The sequence below is a fragment of the Coturnix japonica genome, chromosome 4 (assembly GCF_001577835.2).
Source record: "Coturnix japonica isolate 7356 chromosome 4, Coturnix japonica 2.1, whole genome shotgun sequence".
Lineage (NCBI taxonomy): Eukaryota > Metazoa > Chordata > Aves > Galliformes > Phasianidae > Coturnix > Coturnix japonica.
Window position 1 is genome coordinate 1,571,198 of NC_029519.1, and position 19,262 is coordinate 1,590,459.

Consider the following 19,262-nt stretch of genomic DNA (forward strand, 5'->3'; position numbering starts at 1 on the left):
GAAGGAAGGAAGAAGGAAGAAAGAAAGAAATATATATATTATTATATTATTATTGTAAATGTATATTATGTAAATATTGAAGGAGACATTATTATATTATTATTCCGGAAGACACACCGAGAAAGAAAGAAAGAAGGAAAGAGAAAGAAAGAGAGAGAAAACAACAGCAACCCCCCCTTTATTTATTGACTTTAAATCTGCCTTTTCCATTCATTCCATTCTCAAGGGACACGCACCGGATGGCCAAACAGCCCCCCCACATCCCTCCATGAGGTCCCCGTGGGGTCCCCCATGCCGGGGCACCGCTGCACCCTACGAGCAGAGCGCACGGCCGCACCGGGCTCAGCTCACTCCCTCCGGCCCCGCTGGCAGCTCGGCCGCCCTCACCCGGGCTCCGCGCGTTGTAAACCTGGCTTTGACGTCGCCCGGAAAGTAGGCCAGTAAGAGCAAACTGCAGCCGCTCGCAGCTCTCTCCGGGGACGGCGTGCGCGTTAGCAACGCTGCTGCTCTCCGAGGGTTCCGCGCCTGGCGGAGGACCGCGGTGCTCTCTCCTCTCTGTGCGTTTGGACTCGCCCGAGCTGCTGGGGCGGTGTGCGGGGTGGGGATGGGACGGGTGGCTGCCCGGAGGGACCCCCAGCAGCGCCCTTCCTGCGGCACGTTGCAGCTCCTCATTTCTGTATTTATTTCGAAGCGTTGCTGGATACTGGAAGCCTCAACCCAAGACTTATCGGGCCATTCCTGGCAGGATTAGGCACCGGCAGCCAAAACTCAGCACTGAAGCCACCTTCAGAGTGAGGTACTGACTCGGGTGGGCACAGCCTGCTACAACCTTTAACCCTGCTGTTCTGCAGGGACCTCAGCACCTTTCAGGCTCAATCCTCTGTGGAATCAGCACCCAGGAGGCCCTAACAGTGCCACCATCACAACAGCCTCTGCCACAGGGGAGCTGAGGTCCCACTATCTCTATGACCCCAGCAAGCCACTCCACTAGGGAGGCTGAGCTGGCTGCATAGGAGTTGCAAACACCCCAGCCCGGCACTGCCTTCCCCTGGTTTCAGGGCATTTCAAGTTTCACCAAAGCAAACAATAAATCCGCCCTGTGACGTCCCCAGGGGTTGACAGCAAAGGTCTCCAACAGCATTCTGGGCAGAAAGAAGCTGGGGTTGGACCTGGGGCCACCAGCCCTGCAAGGGGCTCCTCAGCATCGTGGTATGGAAACAATTGCCTTTTCCTTTCTTTTTTTTTTTTCAGCCCCGTGTTGTGTTTCCCAACAACACAACCGTGTTCCTGTCTGCAGCCAGCATTAACTAACAGCCCCAGGGCACTGCATGGGGTCAGTGATGCCCCAACAAGGGCAGAGGCAGCATCCACTCTGTATCCCAACCTCTCTGACTCCAACATGGCCCTGAAGTGAAGAAGCCTCACATGGGCAGTGAGAGTCCAGCACATCCAGGAGTAAGGGAGACCACAATTTGTGGGGTGGGCTGCCCCAGGTCCAGGGGACAAAGGACATGCCCCCACCCCACAAAGCTGTAGGGAGTATATGGGGAGCAAGCCTGGCTGCAGTGCTGAGGCAGAAAGAGATGGCCCCAGTGCCAGGGATGTGGTTCCTTGGAACAGCAGCAGCTCCAGCTCCAGTCCCCTCCTTCGTATGGGACAGGGAGTGTTTCTGCAGCTGGCACAAACACAGCACACGTGGGATGAGGTAGGAGGGCTCCCAGCCTGCTCCTGTTTCATTATACTGCTGCAGCACAGTGCCCAGCCAGGCCCTGGCTCTCAGGGACAACCCTAGGTGCCCCCATCTGAGGAAAACATGCATGGCTCCAGTCAGGCTGAGCTGTAGGGAAGATGGCTGTGCTGGGGCAGAGCCCACTCCCAGCTCATGCAGGTCAGGAGCAGGACTGTACCCCACTGTTCACCTAACCATAGTGATGAGAGCAGGACAAGAAGGCATGTGGAGCAGCAGCAGGGCAGGAGAAACGTTACCACGTGGAGCAGGCTGGAAGTCAGATGAAATTGTATGTGAAAAAAATGAAGTATTAAAGACAAAAGCTAGAGGCAGATGAGATCCAGCCGAGCGCTAACAGGGCTGGGGCAGTGGTGGCTCCACCTCCATTCCACTCCCAAGCTACACCCCAGCAGCCTGACCTGCAGCAAGCTGTTCACATTACTGTGGGACACAGAGGCCTGCCCTGCGTCGGGCCCCAAGGACAGGCACGAGGGCACCAGCTGTCCTGTCCCTGGGACAGCCACACAGACTGCACACACACGGCAGCCCAGCACTTTTATTGCTGAGTTAAAAAGCCCTAAGACAAACCAGGAGCCTCTCTGCAGGAGGGAAGCCCTGGAACATGGCCCCCACCTGCTCCCCAGTGCCACAGGGGCCAGGCCTGGCACCCACAAACTATCGTGCTCTCTTGCGGAGGCGGCGAGAGAATTGCCTGTGCTGTTCAGGTGGGGTTTCGAGTGCCAGTTTGGTTCCACTGTCAGCTGTGGTGGCCATGGAAGGGACATCCTCAGCAGAGAGAGGCTGGATGATGTGGCCTGCCCTTGTGACAACACGGGGGGTGGTGAGCTTCTGGAAGGCACGCTGTGTGTTCCACGTAGAGCCCACAGGCGTCCGGATGCATCGCTCAAATTGCTGGTGCTTCTCAAAGGGGAAAGGCAGCTCGCTGACCTGCAGGGAGACAGCAGAGAGGGTGACGCTGCCAGTGACCTGGCCCTGCACTCTGGGGCTGCTTTCATCCCATGCAGACATCGACATCCACCACACCATGACCTGCTCAGCCCCTGCCTCACGATCCCCTCCTCCCTTAAGTCTGATGTTTGGTAAGCCTCAGGACAGCTGATACAAGAGTACTCAAGGGAACAGGTCTGTAAATTCCACCTCTTTCACCGTCCCCTGAGGGCTGTCAAAACTAAATGGCCCTTTTACAAGCAGGGAAGCTTCTGCCCAAAGCTCAGGCCAGCTCCAGCACCCACCTGATGTGCTGCTGCGTGGATGTTGCGCTGCTCACTAATGATAACGTGGGGCAAATGCTGGTCCTTCCTGGGAGGTGCTGGGGCCGGCTTGATCAGAAACCTGCCAGACAGGTGAGGACATCAGATTCCGCAGCAGGGCTGAGGCATGTTGCTGCAGCCCATCCACACATACCGTTTTATTTTCTTTTTGCTGGGCTTCAGGCCGGTGCCTCCCCACTCGCCCCAGCCTGGCAGAACCAGGTTCAGTGGCTGTGGCTTCGCAGCCTGCTCTGCTTTACGTTTCTCCTGATTGAAGTCAGCGACCACATCGTCCCCAGCAAAGGCCTCCGTGATCACTCCTCGCTGGTCAAAGCCACCCTCCTGCAGAGATGGGAGTTACAGCTCTGCAGACAGCATGGCCCCCAGCCCAGGACAGCCCCACACTGCTCACCTCTTCCACGATGACTACAGGTAAGCTGGGGCACTGAGCCTCCTGGACCTTTCCAGACAGCACAGACTGCAAGTTGATCATTTTCTTCTTGGTTGCTGGTTTCTTGGCAGGCTTTGGTGCAGCTCTGCCTTTCTCCTGAGGGTGTGCTGGCTTCTCCGTGCCCACAGCCTGTGGCTTCTCCTGCTCTGCTATGAGCTCCTCGGAGGCCAAAGCTTCAATGTCTTCCATTGTCTGCACACGGTGAAGCTGCTCTGACAGCAAGGGCTCCTCCTGGGCCTGAGGAGGCACCTCAATCACTGGGCTTGCCTGCTCCTCAACACTGACCGGGTGGATGGAGCCATCCCCTGGCAGTTGTTCAGGAACTTCTGTTTCATCAGCACCTACACAAGGGAACAGTGGAGAAACATCCACCTCATGAACAGGAGAGAAAAGAGAAGGACTGCGAGTGAAAATGCAGCCCTGTATGGGAGATCACAATGTGAACCACTGATTGATCAGCTGAGGCAAGTGTGGGGTCAGCTGTGGGAGCACAGGTGAAAGTTATGTAGCTGTGCTCCCTGGAGGGGTGGAGTTCGACTCCACCTCCTCTGAGACCTCATTTAAGGGCTGACCCTCACTGAGGCANAGACCTCATTTAAGGGCTGACCCTCACTGAGGCAGCATCTCTTGGAGATTGCTCACCAGGGAGGATTGCCTCAGCTCTGGTGAGTTCCCTTTTCCTTATATCTTCTGTATTTCTACCATTTTGCTTGTAATTGCTATCCTTGTTAATACCAGCATAGTTACTGCCAATACAAGCCCTAATGACCCACCTTGCTCTGTGACACTGCAGACACCAGGCAGGACTGTGAGCTCCTTGCTGTGCTGTTCAGGACTCCCTGCCTGCTGCCGCCATGCTTGCCGTTTCTGCTGAAAGTCTTGTAGCAGTGCTTCCTCTTCTGACAGCTCTTCCTCCTCCTCTGACATCTCCTTGCTCTCTACAGCAACTGGCACTACAGCATCTCCAAGGTCCTCTGGCATGTCAGGCTCCTGGGCTGGGTCACTGGGCTTGCCCAGCATCCAGGGATTTGCTTTGTTTGCTCCCACAGAGACAGGAGGGACGACGGCTGTAGAAGTGAGGTCCTCCTCAGGCATATCAGCTGGCTCCTCCTCAGGCAATTCCACCCGCACCTTCTGCATCAGCTCCTTGTTCCTGGCCAGCTGCTCTTGCATGGCCTTGCGAGCCTGGCATGGGATCGAGATGTTTCCAACACAGGCCAGAAAAAACATGCCCACTTACTTGCCCCGCTCTCAGCTGTCTTCCCCTTTCCCAAGCTGCACCTCACCTCCAGGTCATACTTGGCCATAATGGCCCGCGAGCGGGCCCATTTCCCCTTGTTTTGGTGTTTGAGACTCATCCGCTCCTGAGGCAGAGGCAAAGAGAAGCATCAGAAAGAACACTCTCAGGAGTAGGGACTTCCCAAACAATGAAGGAGAAGCAAGCAAGCAGCACCTCCATCCTGAGCTGATCCAGCTCTTCTAGCTTTGCCAAGGCAGCCTCAGGGTCTGACTTCTGCAGCATCTCAAAATCCTTTAAGGCCTTGCGTCTCTTGCTTTTCTTCAGCACACGATGGTACCTGCAGCACAAGAGCAGACAGTTGAGGAGTGAGACCTGGCACAGGCACCCAGCCTCTGCTTTGGCAAGGGAGCACTGTTCTGTGCATGAAGAAGCACAGCTTCCCGGCAACATTTCAACTTGTGACTCTCTGCTTCCCTCCACCCTTTAACCACTCTCTCTCAAGCATTGGGCCCCAGATCACCGAGCCCAGCAATGCTATAGCCTTACTTCTTGCTCTTGATCTTTTTCTCTCGACGAGCCTTGGCTTCATAGTAGGACTGCAGGACTCGAGCCTTCTGAAGCTCTGCTCGCCGCCGCTTGGCCTGCCAGCAAACACAGCGCAAGGGAAAGCATGAAGGAAGAAGCCTTCATAACCACAGTGCAGCAGAAGAAAGAAACACTCACCTCCTCCAAGCTCATTGCCTGCAGTGAGGCTTTCTCCTGTGGTGTCAGGAGCGGGTCTGTGATGGGCTGCTGTGTTTTGTGGAGCAGACCAAAGATCTCCTGCTCCAGGGGAGTTCGAGGCTGTTGGTGGGACAGAATAGGCAGTGAGACTAGACGAGACACAAATGACTGCAGGAAGAGACACCCACACACACCTTCCCATCCTTCCTGATGCCAGAGCACCCCCATAGGAGGGCACAAACAAGCCAAAGTCCCAGGCCCAACGGGGGACAAGGAGAAATCCTTGCACAGACAGAAGGGTGCTTGTTGAGCTGGGAGCTTGATAAAGACTGCCCTGACCTGGGAAAGCTCTCCAGGGATGAGTAACTCTCCTGAGAAGCAATGCAAACTTCAAGGGAACTTGTGTTCAACACTAGAAAAATAGCCAAAATTTATAGGTACACAGCCTTTTGTGAACCAAACCCTTCATCTCAAAGAGAAACGGCTGAGTGCTATGAGCAGGCACCTAGGTCAGGAGAGGGACTAGGAAACAACAGGCTTAGCTGATGTGCTGAGTGCTAAATAAAGGCAGGGGGGAAAACTGTGCCCAAGAGATGGCAATGATGGGCATGTGGCAGCACCCACCTTCCATGCTGAAACCACTTGCTCCAGGGGGGCAACTGCCACAATCTCCTCCTTCAGAGGGAAAACCAGCTGCTTTGCTCGGCGGTTCTGCAGTACAACTGGCTGCCACTTGCCAACATCTTTAGAGCTCTTGACATAGGCAGCCTCCCTCACTACCTGCAGATGAGAGCAAGAAAGAAAAAAAAGTGAGCAGAGAAGCTGATCTGTGGAACAAGACACGTCAGACAATAAGAGAGATGCAGATAGCACAGAGGGGCTAAAAGAGCGTCCCTTAAGGCTGGGATGCCTTCACTGTGCTGTTTGCCTGCAGCCCTGCATACCCGCTCTGCCTCCTCCTTGCTGAGCGGCAGCTCCACTGCTTTCTTCTGCTTCACTCTGCTGAACTCCTTCTTCACACCACTCAGGGCAGAGCGGCCATGGATGGGCTGCAGGAGCTCGGACAGGACAAGTTTCTCCCCGGCACCTACAAGAGACCTCGTGCATCAGCACCACCACGGTGCCACCGAGTGGGGCAGCACCATGGAGAGGCACCTTCACCCCAAAGCCCACCACAGCGTATCAGTGTTCTCCCCAGCAGATGGAGAGCATCCTCCTCCATAGGGGAAGCAGGGAGGGCCCCCACCTTTACAGCTAACGTTGAACTCGGACACCTGCGCACTGGGCTCGGAGCGCTCGGCCAGCTTCCTCCTGCCGGGACGATAAATACGACACGTTGAGTCACCGCTGGGAGCGCAGCGCCCCGCCACGTGCTGCCGCAGCAGCAGGAACTCGAAGCCCCGCACTCACCGCTTCCTCCCGGTGAGGGCACTGACCGCCTCCAGGAGCTGCTGGTGCCGCCGCTCTCCATCCTCCTGCTGCTGCCGCACCAAGCACACGGTCACCGGGGTCACCGCCTGAGCGGGTGAGGCCCGGCCCCGGCCCCACTCGCTGCTCCCACCAGACCCCGCGGATCAGCGGAGCGCCCGATGCCGGTGAGCGCAGCCCCGCCCCGCCCCGCGGATCCCGCTCACCTCCTCCTCCTCCTCCTCGCTGCCGCTCCCCGCCGCCTCGGCGCCCAGCCACTCCTCCGCCATGGCGTCGCAAAGTGCCGTAAAGCGCGCCGCTTCCGCCCCGCACGAGGAGCCGCACTTCCGCCCGCTCCGTGACGTCACGGCTGCCATGGCAGCGGGCGGAGCCGCGGCCGAACGGCGGCGTTAGGCCCACGGGGCCGCGCTGCGGGTGTGGCGGGCGAACTGCTGGCGAACTGCTGGCTGCAGCGGCTCGACGTGACGCTACGAGACAGGTTCGCCCTTTCCCTTTCCGTCCCGTTCCTCTTCGTCTCCTACCCGCCCTCCGGGGTCCCCGGCATCGCCCGGCCCCGCCCCCGCCACGTGCCGGGCCCGGCCCCCAGCCCCGCCCCCCCTTGTTCGCACCGGAGCGTCGGTAACAGCCGGAGATGGACACCGCGCCCGACCAATGGGAGAGCGAGAAGAGCAGCGGGGAGGCGGGGCGCCGAGCGGCCCTGGACCAATGGCGGGCCCGGCCGCTCCCACAGCGGCGTCGCGGGGCGTGGCGGCCCCTCCCGCGGCGCTGAGCTGCCGTCGGCCCGGTCTGGGGCTGCCGGCACCGCCCGGGGTGAGCGGGGCCGCGTCCGCTCCTCCTCCTCCTCCTCTCCCTTCCCTCGTCCCTTCCGTCCCGTCCCGTTTCCCGCGGGCCGGGGCCGCGCTCGTTGTGCCCGGGGCTTTCCCCAGCACACACCCAACCGCGGGTTGCCATAGCGACACCCCTGAGAAAGGAGGGGGATGGGGGGGTGATGTTGGCGTGACGACCCCCCCCCTCCCGTGCTGAGCCGCCCTCTCCTCTCCTCTCCTCTCCTCTCCTCTCCTCTCCTCGCAGCTCCCGACCCAGCACAGCCCGGCCCAGTCGGGCCCGACGATGCCGGGGGCGGCGGAGCGGCAGCGCCCGGCCGAGCGGCGGCCCCGTTGACGGCCCCGCCATGTCGGTGATGGTGGCGAGGAAGAAGGTGGTACGGAAATGGGAGAAGCTGCCGGGCAGGAACACCTTCTGCTGCGATGGCCGCATCATGATGGCCCGGCAGAAGGGCATCTTCTACCTGACGCTCTTCCTCATCCTTGGCACCTGTGCCCTCTTCTTCGCCTTCGAGTGAGTGCTGGGGGGGGACGAGGGGGGGGAGAGTTGGGTGGGGACCTGCTGGCAGCATGCTGCTGTGCTGGGGGGGGCCCGATGGGGCTTTGTGCCCTTCTTCCCATCACCGCGATGGCCTGTGGCCTTGGCAAAGAGGGAGGGGATGGGGCCCGGCGAGGCATCGATGCAGTCTGACAGCAGAGGGAGAGGGGTCTGCACCCATCCCACCACCCCAGAACCACTGGCAGCATGTGGTGAGGCCCTGCAGCCCTTACGGGTGGGCTCTGCCCAACGGATGGGACCTCTCCCCTTCCCAGGGCCATCTCTTGTGGGGGCAGCCTAGCTGTGTGCTGATCCCCCCAAAAAAATAGTCCGTAGCATGCGTTTGGCTGAGTGCTGCTGTTGTGTGAGGGGGCAGGACAGCTTTTTGGCCTGATCAGGAGACGTCAGCTTCTACAACAAGAGAACTTTCCTTCCTCAGTCTCCGTCAGCGTGTTTTTGTTGGTCTCAGAGCGGTGAAGTCCTGGTGTTGTGTAACACAAAAGCTCTTTAAGGCAGCAAGGTGGATGGAGGAACCTGTTTGTTCTTCTGGTTGTTCTCCCAAATCAATAGCCCAGGTGCCAGGTTGCCCCAGCCCAGAGAAATGGCCTCAGCTTCCTCTGGCCTGACATTGCCCTCTGTGTTATGGATGTGGCCTCAGAAGGGCTTTCTGGAACCCCAAGGAGACTCTCTCATGTCCCAGCCAACGGGTAGTGCCTGCTGTCAGGCTCCAGTTTGGTACCAGATTGGCTTTTCTGCTTAGTTGCTGCATGGCTTTGCAGCGAGCATCACTGTAACAGCTGTAACACAAGCTGCTGGGCTCCTGAAATGATTCCTGACTCAGTGTCATAGGTGAACAATGACACTGCTTCCTGATGATGCCCTATCCAAAAAATGGGGCTAAGACTTCCTGCCTTGCAGGAACAATTACTAAGTGTTAATACTCCTGAAGAACTTAGTGGCAGTGGTAATTGCTCCCGCTCCCTGCGGAGCCTGTCCCTAGTCTGTGCCTCTTTCTGCTTATAAAGTAGAAGTGCCCTATGTCCATAGCCCTGCACGCGCTGGTAGTGACAGCAGTGCAGCCAGGAGCAGAACGATGTGGGGTTGTGCAGGTGAGGGAGAGGCTGGAGAAACCCAAAAGATTGATGTGGTGATCTCGAAGCACGATGCCTTAAAGCGCTCTGTTTGAGCGAGATGCTTTTGTTATGAAATTGTCGGTGGCTTTTTGTATGTGGGAGAGGACTGCAATGTTGTCTTCCAAACCAGAAACATTCCACAGTGTTTCTGTTTTGCTAACCCTGCTGCGGAGGCTGACAGTCTGCTGCTGGTGCCCTGGTTACCCTTTGTGTTGTCTGTGTGCGTTAGGGTGCTCCAGCCAGAGGGCCTTGGCTTTCATCTATCTGTTCCGCTGGGTGTGTTACTCATTCCTTTCAGATTCAGATTTGGCATTTGCACAGAAATCCACCATTCCCCCCCCCCCAAGTTTGTTCTACAGTGGACCAGTTGGGGTCGGTAGGGTTCGATTGCAAAGACAAGCAGCCTGCTGGGTGGAGGAGTCCTTTCAGTCCTTGTGTGCTGACTGCAGGGTGCCTCTTTGGAGCGCTTGTTCCTTTCAGCTGAATCACTTGCGCAGTCACACCTTGGCTGAGTGAGGCTGGAGGTGCCTGCAGCCAGCCAGCACCGCAGCTCAGTGCTCACCGCCGTGCCGCGCTGGCTCCGATTACAAACGCCGTGGTGTGGATCTGTTGCCGACTGGCATCACACGTCACGAGATAAGCTGCTCGCAGAAGGAGTCCTCCCCAGCCACCAAATGACAGCCTTTCTGCTTTGGCTGCTGCTGGTGGCTTCCCACCCCCTCCACCCCCCACCCAGTCTGCCGCATCTCTGCTTCAGCAGAGCCAGTGAGCGGGTGGTCCGATGTTTTTCTTCTCTTGACCTCAAAGCTGCACATAGGAATGCTGTTAGAGGGGAGAGGAGGAGGCCCAGAGGATGGAACCGGCTGCTGTACCTGGAGATTGGCTCCTCTGTCCTGATGGAGCAGAGGCACCAGGCACCAAGCCCAAGGGCAGAGCACAGCTCCTACTGCTCCCAGGCTGAGCTGGTCCCCGTGGGGTCGATCCCTGTTGTTTCACTGGGTTTGCTCTACAGCCATAATGTGTTAGATAAAATTGTGTTTAATTGGTGTTATTTGAGGCAATTATTGGGTGTGCAAGCTGCTGTGCTCGAGTGCTTGGTGCCCAGCTGTGCCCACAGGGTTGGATGCAATGGGAAGGACGGGTGAAGCCCTACTGAAACGGCTTTGGGAAGGACAGGAAGGGATAGAATGTTCCCTCTGACTGTGCAGGTTTCTCTTTGCGGTTTGCTGGTGCCCTTGCAAGGGCTGTCCTGCAGTGACAGGCACCCACTTCTCTTTTTCTTTTGTTTTCAGCTTTCCAGCACAAGCACTCACTGTTTGTAAACGTTACAGCAAGATAGTGCCCTCCATGCCAGGCTCCTGGCTGTGGGAAGGGGCTGCTGTTTGCTTTTCTGATAACCGAGCTCGTTTATCTTTATGGTTTTTTTCCTACATTCTTAGCTATGTAGAGATTAAAACGTCTTTGTTTTTTGATAAGTTGAGGAGCCAGGGCTGACCCTTCTTGTGACTTTGCCTTCTTTTCGTAAACCCCAGAGATTCAGGTTTTTGTGCTGTTTGGAGGTGCAGCTGAGATAGCTTTCCTCTCTGCTTTTTCCCCTCTCTTCTTGTTACGTGTTGTCCAAAGCTGCACAGGAGCCGATCGGTGCTTGTTAGTGTTGTCATGCTCTCTGTACTCTGAACTTGATGGCACGCAGGGCTCGGTTCATGCTGCTTGTAAGGACATGTGTCTGTGTGGAGCTGCCCCTGTGTTTCTGCATTACCTGCCCTTTCTCTTGCACTTTGCAGGTTACTCTTCTGCTCCACCAGCATTCCCCAGGCAGACCCTGGTGCTGCCTAATTGCTGATGTGGGTTTGGGTAGATTGGGAGCACCCAGCGTGTGCTCTCAGTGTGACTCTACTCCAATACGTGGTTTTGCTGTCCCTGCTGACTGATGGGGATGGTTTCTCCCAGCAGCTCCAGCTGTGCCGCAGCATGGTGAATGACCCCCAGCCCAAAGTGCTGTGCTGCAAACACTGCTCAGGTTTTCCCCTCCCTCTAGGCTGTGCTAGATGTGCTGGCTGCAGCACGGCTTCCCAGGTAGCCTCAATGTCACCAGGATAGCAAGCCTTAAACTTGCAGCACCTCCATCTGTTGCTTCTAGCTGCTCCTCCCTCCCCTTTCTAATGGTCTCTTTGTTTCAGTCTTTCTCACCCCCCTCCCATGGCATGTTGTAATAGTGCTGTTATTGTCTGATATTAGATGACAAAATGCTCCAGAACACAGATACTGCTCTGAGAGGAGGAGCCATATCCTGACATCCCAACAGTATGTCTCTGTTGGCGCTTTGCTTTCCCAAACAAAAGATCTTTAAAATGTCTGTTACTTAGCAGTGTAAATGAATTACCAAGCTTAATCACGCTGCAAAACATGAACTGAAGAATCCCAGCACAGTGAGTACCTGGCTGCCTCCTCGTCCCTGCTGAGCCGGGACCCAGCCAGCTCTGCATGGTGCTGTTTCCCTTGCTGCAGCGGAGAGGACAGTCGTGCACTCATCTTCCATCTCCTAAAATCGCAGCCTTCTTCCCATTCCCATGCCACGTGCTGTGCTAGCAGCATGGTGCAGGCTCGGCTCTGCCTCCCCACACTGCTGCTTTCCTTGCAGAGGTGCCCAGGAGGTGGTCGGCAAGCAGCAGATCTTATCCATGCTGGTGCTTGTGCACAGGAACTCTGCTGTAAAGCTTCATTCTGTGCCTGGAGCACACCCAGCACACATCACGTGCTTGCAGGTAGTAAATCTCTGTGCTGAAGAAACTTGTGAAGGTGTCGGTGTGTGGCTGAGGCTGGGAGCTCTGGCGCTGTTTCAGCTTGGCTTAGTGCAGTTCATGAATCCTTTCTCTAAGCCCATAACGTGCTCCTGTTGTGCTATAAAAGCTGTCCTGTCAGCTGGACAAGGGTCACTCTGCAGCCCTTTGGGACAGATCGTGTGCAAGAGTGAATGTATTTCTTCCCAAAACAGGACCCAAGGTTGCTGTTTAATTGCAAGTTGACTTGCAGCTCTCTCTCTAGACTTTGTCCTTTCAAAGTTATCTCGGGCTGCATTGAGGCAGTAAGCCCAGCCCTCCCGTTGCTCGCTCTGCCTTTGCAAACTTGGAGCTCCTTACTCCAAGGGTTGTGCTGTTTTGAGTAACTGCAGAGCTGGTAGTGTCTAAAATTAACAGTGCTGGTTGAGGGGATGGGCCCTATGTGTCACTGTGGCCAAAGCGTGCTGTGGTGTGTGGTCTGGCTGTGCTTTGCTGCACACAGGGGACAGGTGCCAGAGTTGAGCAGCAGCACGTGGAAATCTGTTGAGCCTTCCTGCAGCAGAGGGTGAGTTTGCAGAATTTGTTGCTGCAAAGGGAGCAGAACTTCACCCCAACACAGCAGGCTTTGGTGAAAGAACTGAGGTTAAAATGTATATTGTATCAGCCTGTTGCCATTCTAAACCATGATTTCTGTACACACCTTCTGTGTGGCCTGTGTTGAATCACCCGTGGAGACATTTACAGGTGTCCAGAAGAATCATGAGGCATAATGAGATTATTTTCCTTTGTCCTTTTGCACTGCCTCGAACAACAGGATTATCAAGACAAATTTCTGCTTGGGCCTTTCTGTATGCGTAAAGCAAACAAACCTCAGGCCGTGTTTCCTCTCTCAGGAACACACACGGGAGAACGTTCCTACTTCATTTGGAACTTCTTTCGAGTTCCGTGCCTCAGAAAAGTCCAGGGAAGCCAGGTGTCTTGGTGCACAGGGACACTGCACTTGTACATGAATCTGTCCTGAGAAGGAAAGGTGGTGCTGGAAGCTGCCTGTATGTGGGACAGCCAGAGATTCCTATTGCTCCAGTGCATGTCAATGCCTGTGGGCTTTCAGAAAAGCCTTTGGGTGCTTCTCCTATAAGGTATGCCCACTTGGCAGTGGCTACCATGGATATCCTTTAGGCAGGATCCCTCGAGCTGGCGGTTTGTTTCTGTTGTCACCCGTGACTGAGCAAAACAGGAGCTGGAAACAAAGCAAAGTGATCAAAAGTCTACTGTGTTATGCCTGGTTAAATGCATGGTGCACCTCTGGTTGTAGCTGGCTGTTAGAGCTGCCCCAGCGATGCTGCGTCCTTGGTGGTGGGATCAGAAGGAAGCTCTGAACAACTTCAGAAATGTCTGCGTTTCGATGATGTACCAGGATTTGAGGTCCTGGCCTGGACAGCTCTTACTGTGATCCAGTTCAGTGCTTCCTGTCCTCTTCTGCAGGTGTCGGTACCTGGCAGTCCAGCTCTCTCCAGCCATCCCCGTGTTTGCAGCTGTTCTCTTCCTGTTTGCCATGGCCACACTCCTACGGACGAGCTTCAGTGATCCTGGAGTGATCCCGAGAGCCCTGCCTGATGAAGCAGCCTTCATTGAGATGGAGATTGGTGAGTGCTGGACCAGCTCAGCTGGTGATGGCTGGAAAAACTGTAATGTTTCTGGCATAGTTTAACTTCTCCGCACAGCTTTATTCCCCTTTGAGCCTCCAAAAGTCCCAGACTGGGCATCTTACAACCTGAGGGCTAATTCTGCTTGGCTGAGTCTCAGAGAGATGGTGCAATGTTCCTTTCTGGCAGCCTTTTCACACACAGTTTTCTCTGTCAGTAGCTGTGTACATAAGCTCAGTTTGCTCTTGGTAAGGAGTGCAGGAAGCTTGATGCAGGACCTGTAATTCTCCAAGTAAAAAGGAAATTTGGCAGATGAAGGTCTGCTCAGTGATTTATGTATTTTATGTTTTTTACCTTCCCCATACACTCATGAAAGCTCTGGCGTCTCTTCTTCTGGCTCCAAGCTGGCAGGTTGGCTCTGGAGTGTATGAGCAGAGCTGTATCCACTGGCTCTAGACCCAGCAGGTTCTGAGCCAGCAGGTAGGAAAAGCAGGGAGGAGAGTTTACTGCTCTAGGCTGGTCATGTCGTAGCAGCAGTCTGATCTCTGCTTGGTTCTCACTCTCAGAGGCCACCAATGGGACTGTGCCACAAGGTCAGCGCCCGCCCCCACGGATTAAAAACTTCCAGATCAACAACCAGATAGTGAAGCTGAAGTATTGCTACACGTGTAAGATCTTCCGTCCACCCCGTGCCTCTCACTGCAGCATCTGTGACAACTGTGTGGGTGAGTAAAAGAGGCTGTGGCTGCTCCTGCATCCGGGTGCTTGGTGAGAGCCTTTGGAAGGGAGCAGGTGAAGATCCGGATGCAGTCTCTTTCTGCGTCCTGTCTCATGCTGCACATGCTTCCAGCAGTGATGGAGGAAGACCAGCATGGTGCTGTCTGAACAGATGGGGACAGTCTGCCTCATCTTAAGCCCGAGGAGCTTGAGATTTGCTCAGAAACCTGAAGCCAGATGGTTTGTCTTTGCCAGCATCTCTTTGGCAATAACTACAAGTCTAAGTTATCTGTGTAAATACACAATCCATTTTCGAGTTTCACTGAACTGCTGGGCCGGAGGATTCCAGTGAAGAGCTGCAACTTGTGTGAAAACAATTAATTGGGTTAGGTGGGAGACTGTGCTCTTTCAACCCTTTTTTTGTCTTGTCCCTTTCCCATTGCCATAGCAGCTCCCTTAGTCTTTGTATGTGCCTTAATTAGCTCATATTCCCCTTTTGAATCCATCACCTGTTTGACATTTACACAGTCTCTTGAACCCTGTTGTAATGATTCCAGTAGGAGTGAAGCAGCATGTGGGTTAAATGAGAATTACTGAACCCCCAAACTTTCAGCCAATCTATGTGCTGTAAAAGCTATTACACCTCAGGTCTCTGGGAGAGAAGAAGTGCATGGGGCTGAGCTCTTAAATTCTAGCTTAATGTGCAAACTGACTCAGTAGAACAGTTTCATACTCTTTTACCTGGCCTCCACTGCTCCCTCTGGAAGGGAGCATGATACAGAGCCTTGAGTTAGCAGGGAGGTTGCCTTGTTAGCCCAAAGAGTCCTTGTCAACTGTGTACATTTCTGAGTTCACGGCACAAAAATAAGCACCTGGAGACAGACAGGATTGTTTTGGAGCAGCACTGATTTCCATCTTTGCTTTCACAGAGCGCTTTGACCATCACTGTCCCTGGGTGGGCAACTGCGTGGGGAAGAGGAACTACCGCTATTTCTACCTCTTCATCCTCTCGCTGTCACTCCTCACCATCTACATCTTCACCTTTGACATAGTCTACGTAGCACTGAGTGAGTCTGGCTGGGCTGGCTGAGGGTGAGGGAAGATGGTGATGTTGTGAACCCAGAATTAACAGGCTGTGAAAGGGAGCTGGACTCAGTGTGATGTCCCAGAGACCAAATGCCTCTTTCCTTATATTGCCAGAATCTCTGAAGATTGGGTTCCTGAACACATTGAAGGAAACCCCAGGGACATATCCTTCCCACAGTGCAGAGGGGTTGGCTTCTCCTAAGCTGGTGGGGTAATTGTGGGCTGCATTATGGAGGGAATGGAGTCCTGATGCCTAGGCTTTTCTAAGGAGTTTTTCAGGGCTTCCCCCCTTCCCTCCTTGATTTACAAGGTAATAAGCAAATTTAGTGGCTTTTGGGAGGGGTATGGAACAGAAAACTCTGCCTGAGTGAAGAAAAGAAACTGGACCAGCGCGCCGGGGTGGTGTGACTCAGCTGGGGTTTGACTCTCTGCCTGATTCCCAGTCCTTAACTGTTCTCACTGTACTGGAGGTGCTCATCTGTTTCTTTACCCTGTGGTCGGTGGTGGGGTTAACTGGGTTCCACACCTTCCTGGTGGCACTGAATCAGACAACCAATGAAGACGTAAGTAGAGTCTTTCCATTCCCCTGAGTCACCCCATTTCTCTTTGCTTCCTCTGCATGTCAACCATTGCATCCACCTTGCTGAGCTGCCCTGCTCGTGCTACAGCCGGGAACAGGTGTGGATGGAGCATCCCTGATCTTGTGTCCTGTCTGTTGCAGATCAAGGGTTCCTGGACTGGGAAGAACCGTGTGCAGAATCCCTACAGCCATGGCAACATGGTGAAGAACTGCTGTGAGGTACTCTGTGGGCCTCTGCCCCCCAGGTACGTTACTGATGGAAAACCTTGCTGTTGTTGCTCCAGATCCTGGGACCCAGAGGAGTTCCCCTTGTTTGGGTGCAAGACCTGGCTGCCTTTCTCCCAGCACCATGTGCAGAGAGCTTCTGGAGTTCCTTTGGGCTACAGCCTGATGCTCCAAGGAGGAAGGCCTTGTGTTGCCTTCTTTGCATGTTTCCAGTGATGTGCTCCTGAACAGCGTTTTTGGGAAGCAGGGGAGGGGTGAATTCCCCCTCTCAGGGCCAGCACGTGGAGAAGAAGGAGGCTGTTTCCAGGGCACTTGTTTTGGTGAACTCCCACTCTGAACTGGGCTGCTCTCCAGTGGGCTTGATTTTCCTAGCAGAAGCATTGGCACTGTAAACTAGGATGAGGCTGTGTGTAGCCTGTTTTGGAGTCAGAGAGCCTCTTCCCTTGACTTCTGTCTTCAATCAGCAGTTTTCCTGCTAGGAAGAGAAGCTGGTGCAGGTGAGGTGCAGGTCTCTTAACAGTGTCATCCTGTTCTTGCAGCGTCTTGGACAGACGGGGCATTTTGCATCAAGAAGAGAATGCAGCTCAGGAGGAGACGTGCTCACGGGGACCCAGTGCTCAAGGGCCCACTGCTGCTCAGGGCCCTGGTGGGCAGGCAGAAGAGAGCAGCACTCAGCAGGATGGCAGCCTTCCTCACCCGAGTGCTGTGAGTGATCCCTTCTGTACAGGCTAGGCCTACTCCTGCTTGGGTTCAAGCTGCTTATTTCCGTAGCAGAAACAGTCCAGACTGCTCCTGCTGGAGCAATCCTGTGCTCCAGATCTTCATGGAGCTGATGTTCTGCCTCTGTGGTGGACCTTTGTTTCCCATTTTCCCAAGCACAGCTGAGAACTGCCTGGCGGGGCTGGAGGCAGGGGCTACAGGGCAGCGGGGGCACATCTTTGTTCACAGATACACTCTGTACAGAGGTGCCTTCATGCAAGTCACTGCTTTCTTCTCTCGACAGGTCCCTGTGCCATCCCTGAGCAACACTGAGATGCCAGAGGAGAAGCAGCTAACAAGTGGGGAGCTCCCAGCCCTACCCCAGGTTCCTGGGCAAGCAGAGCACTAGCCTCTGCTTGAAAGGGAGAACTTTCTTGTTTTGTTGAATCAAAGCTGGAAGTGATTGAGGAGAGGAGGAGATGGTCTGGATGGCAGGCAAATGATTCCTCACAGCCATTTTGCTTTAGTCATTCATCTCGATGTGCAGGCTGGTGCTGGCCTTGCATGGTGGCCAAGGATAATGAGCACCAGTGGCCCACCGTGGTCACTGAGGGGCACTCCCCACCACTGGGGCTGGTCTCCCTGCAGGCCGAGGCAGGAACTCTTGCTCTGCAGGTTGTCTTCAATGCTAAATACCAGCTTGGTGGTCTGAGCAGTCCCCATATCTTGGATGTGACATTAGGGCCGGCCTGTGCCCTGCTGCTGAGGAATCCTGATGGAAGGGGAAAGCAATTTATGGCAGTCATGTTCTCTCTCCCCTCCTCCCTCCTTCCTCTAATATGTGGCATTGTTTTATTGGTGAACATGGCAGGGGTTGTCAGGAGACATTGTGGAGCCAAAAGGGCCCAAAAAACTGGGAAGGTGTTCTGCTGACACTGGTTTCTCAAGTCGTTTCCTTCCTGTGCTCCCTCTTCACACGACTCAGCAGGTGTGAGAGCAGTGGTGGTGTGGGCCCTCCTTGGCATCTTTCCCTGCAGCTCACGTGTACCGGTGTGGGGGGGAAGGAGTAGAGGGCAGCCTGCCTTCCTGCTGCTTGTCTTTGTGTGCACAGTGTGCCCAGCTGTCTCCCAGCCTCATGCTGGGCTGAAGGTGCTGCTGGGTGCCTGCACCCTTCCCACTGGGTTGGGTTGCACCACTCAGCCGCTGCTCCACGCAACCTCAGCCCAATTCTGTGTGGTGTTGTTGTGTCCCCCTGCCCCCCCCCCCCATTTCTCAGCCATGTTTGACCGGCTTTCAGAGCCTTCACCCTCCCCCCAGGCTTTGCTAGCTGTTCCTACTGCACAAGGAAGGATGAGAGGTGGTGAAGACCCTGGTACCCATTTCTCATTGCCACTCTCCCTCTCCAGGGCCCTGCAGAGGCTGGAGCTGGAGGGAAGGTGTCTGTGTCCCAGCAGCTCACCACGCCTCCCATCTGGGTGTGCTCAGTGTAGTACACTCCTCCTTCCCTGCCCTCCTGCCTCGTGCTGCTTCCAGCAGTGATGTGGGATGGAGAGGAGGGCAGCCTGGTCCCTACAGCTGTCTGGAAGGAGCTCTGGGGTCCCTCCTGGAGCGGTCCCACTGCCCTTGCACACCTCTCCTGCCCGCACCAATGCTCTACTGGCCAAATCTCGAAGTCATTGCTGGGGGAAAAAAAACAAAGTGTCTTTTTGGGGGTGTACTAATCTATTTTCTAACTCAGTGTGTCAAGTGCTGCCTGCTGGGCTGTCACGGATGCTGCCTGCACCTGTGGTTCCTGTCTGCTCTGTTCAGGTTCTTGTGAAGGAAGTGGGGGAAGGGTGAGGGTTGTTTTTTCTTCTTCTTTTTTTTTTTCTTTTCTTTTTTTTTTTTTTTTTTTTTTAAACAACAAAGGAAACTTAATTGCTTTGGAAAATGGCTGAGCTGTTGCCTCTGCCTCTGTTTGTCTGTGCTTCCCCAAGTGAGCTGCTTCCTTCCTTGTCCCCCTTTGCACCTCACACATCCATGCAGTGCCGGAGCCAGCCCCTGTCTTACCTGTGTCCTGCTGTTCCCTGAAACATGGCCATCGCTGCAGCAGGGCTTGGTCCTGGGAAGATAAATTGCCTGCAGCCTCACTGACAGGCACTGCCTGGTCCCCATCTCTATTCCCAAGCCTTTGGGGTAGGTAGGAAGCAGGC

The 19,262-nt window shown here is 55.0% G+C and overlaps 2 protein-coding genes across 4 annotated transcripts; one reads left to right on the forward strand and one right to left on the reverse strand.

Moving 5' to 3' along the window:
• Nucleotides 1-2,267: 2,267 nt before the first annotated feature.
• Nucleotides 2,268-7,225, reverse strand: UTP14A (UTP14A small subunit processome component). Of its 2 annotated transcripts, none has more exons than XM_015860053.2 (14): nucleotides 7,049-7,225; nucleotides 6,825-6,895; nucleotides 6,661-6,725; nucleotides 6,359-6,501; nucleotides 6,039-6,194; nucleotides 5,415-5,534; nucleotides 5,238-5,332; nucleotides 4,905-5,028; nucleotides 4,738-4,815; nucleotides 4,225-4,636; nucleotides 3,413-3,792; nucleotides 3,155-3,342; nucleotides 2,983-3,082; nucleotides 2,268-2,677 (listed from the first exon to the last, which is right to left on the reverse strand). In XM_015860053.2, the coding sequence occupies exons 1-14, from the start codon at nucleotides 7,196-7,198 to the stop codon at nucleotides 2,405-2,407; spliced, it is 2,355 nt and encodes a 784-aa protein (XP_015715539.1). In that variant the 5' UTR covers nucleotides 7,199-7,225; the 3' UTR covers nucleotides 2,268-2,404. The 2 variants fall into 2 exon arrangements, with proteins under 2 accessions (XP_015715539.1, XP_015715540.1); XM_015860054.2 differs by having other exon boundaries at nucleotides 6,825-6,892; nucleotides 7,049-7,198.
• On the forward strand, nucleotides 7,212-18,003 carry ZDHHC9 (zinc finger DHHC-type palmitoyltransferase 9). 2 transcript variants are annotated; one of them, XM_015860060.2, is made up of 10 exons: nucleotides 7,212-7,320; nucleotides 7,914-8,180; nucleotides 13,603-13,763; nucleotides 14,330-14,488; nucleotides 15,410-15,547; nucleotides 15,681-15,729; nucleotides 16,027-16,129; nucleotides 16,288-16,391; nucleotides 16,911-17,076; nucleotides 17,375-18,003. In XM_015860060.2, exons 2-10 carry the CDS (start codon nucleotides 8,014-8,016, stop codon nucleotides 17,477-17,479), a joined length of 1,152 nt encoding a protein of 383 aa, XP_015715546.1. In that variant the 5' UTR covers nucleotides 7,212-7,320; nucleotides 7,914-8,013; the 3' UTR covers nucleotides 17,480-18,003. The 2 variants fall into 2 exon arrangements, with proteins under 2 accessions (XP_015715546.1, XP_015715545.1); XM_015860059.2 differs by lacking the exon at nucleotides 7,212-7,320 and adding an exon at nucleotides 7,566-7,652.
• The last annotated feature ends 1,259 nt before the right edge of the window (nucleotides 18,004-19,262 follow it).

Coding starts and splice junctions, on each gene's coding strand:
- UTP14A (XM_015860053.2), bottom strand. CDS start 7,198: ATGGCAGCCGTGACGTCACGGAGCGGGCGGAAGTGCGGCTCCTCGTGC. Junction 3,343..3,412: donor CTGTAGTCATCGTGGAAGAG/GTGAGCAGTGTG, acceptor CCATCTCTGCAG/GAGGGTGGCTTTGACCAGCG. Junction 2,678..2,982: donor TCCACGCAGCAGCACATCAG/GTGGGTGCTGGA, acceptor GTCTCCCTGCAG/GTCAGCGAGCTGCCTTTCCC.
- ZDHHC9 (XM_015860060.2), top strand. CDS start 8,014: ATGTCGGTGATGGTGGCGAGGAAGAAGGTGGTACGGAAATGGGAGAAG. Junction 15,730..16,026: donor TTGAAGGAAACCCCAGGGAC/ATATCCTTCCCA, acceptor AACTGTTCTCAC/TGTACTGGAGGTGCTCATCT. Junction 16,392..16,910: donor TGTGGGCCTCTGCCCCCCAG/GTACGTTACTGA, acceptor CTGTTCTTGCAG/CGTCTTGGACAGACGGGGCA.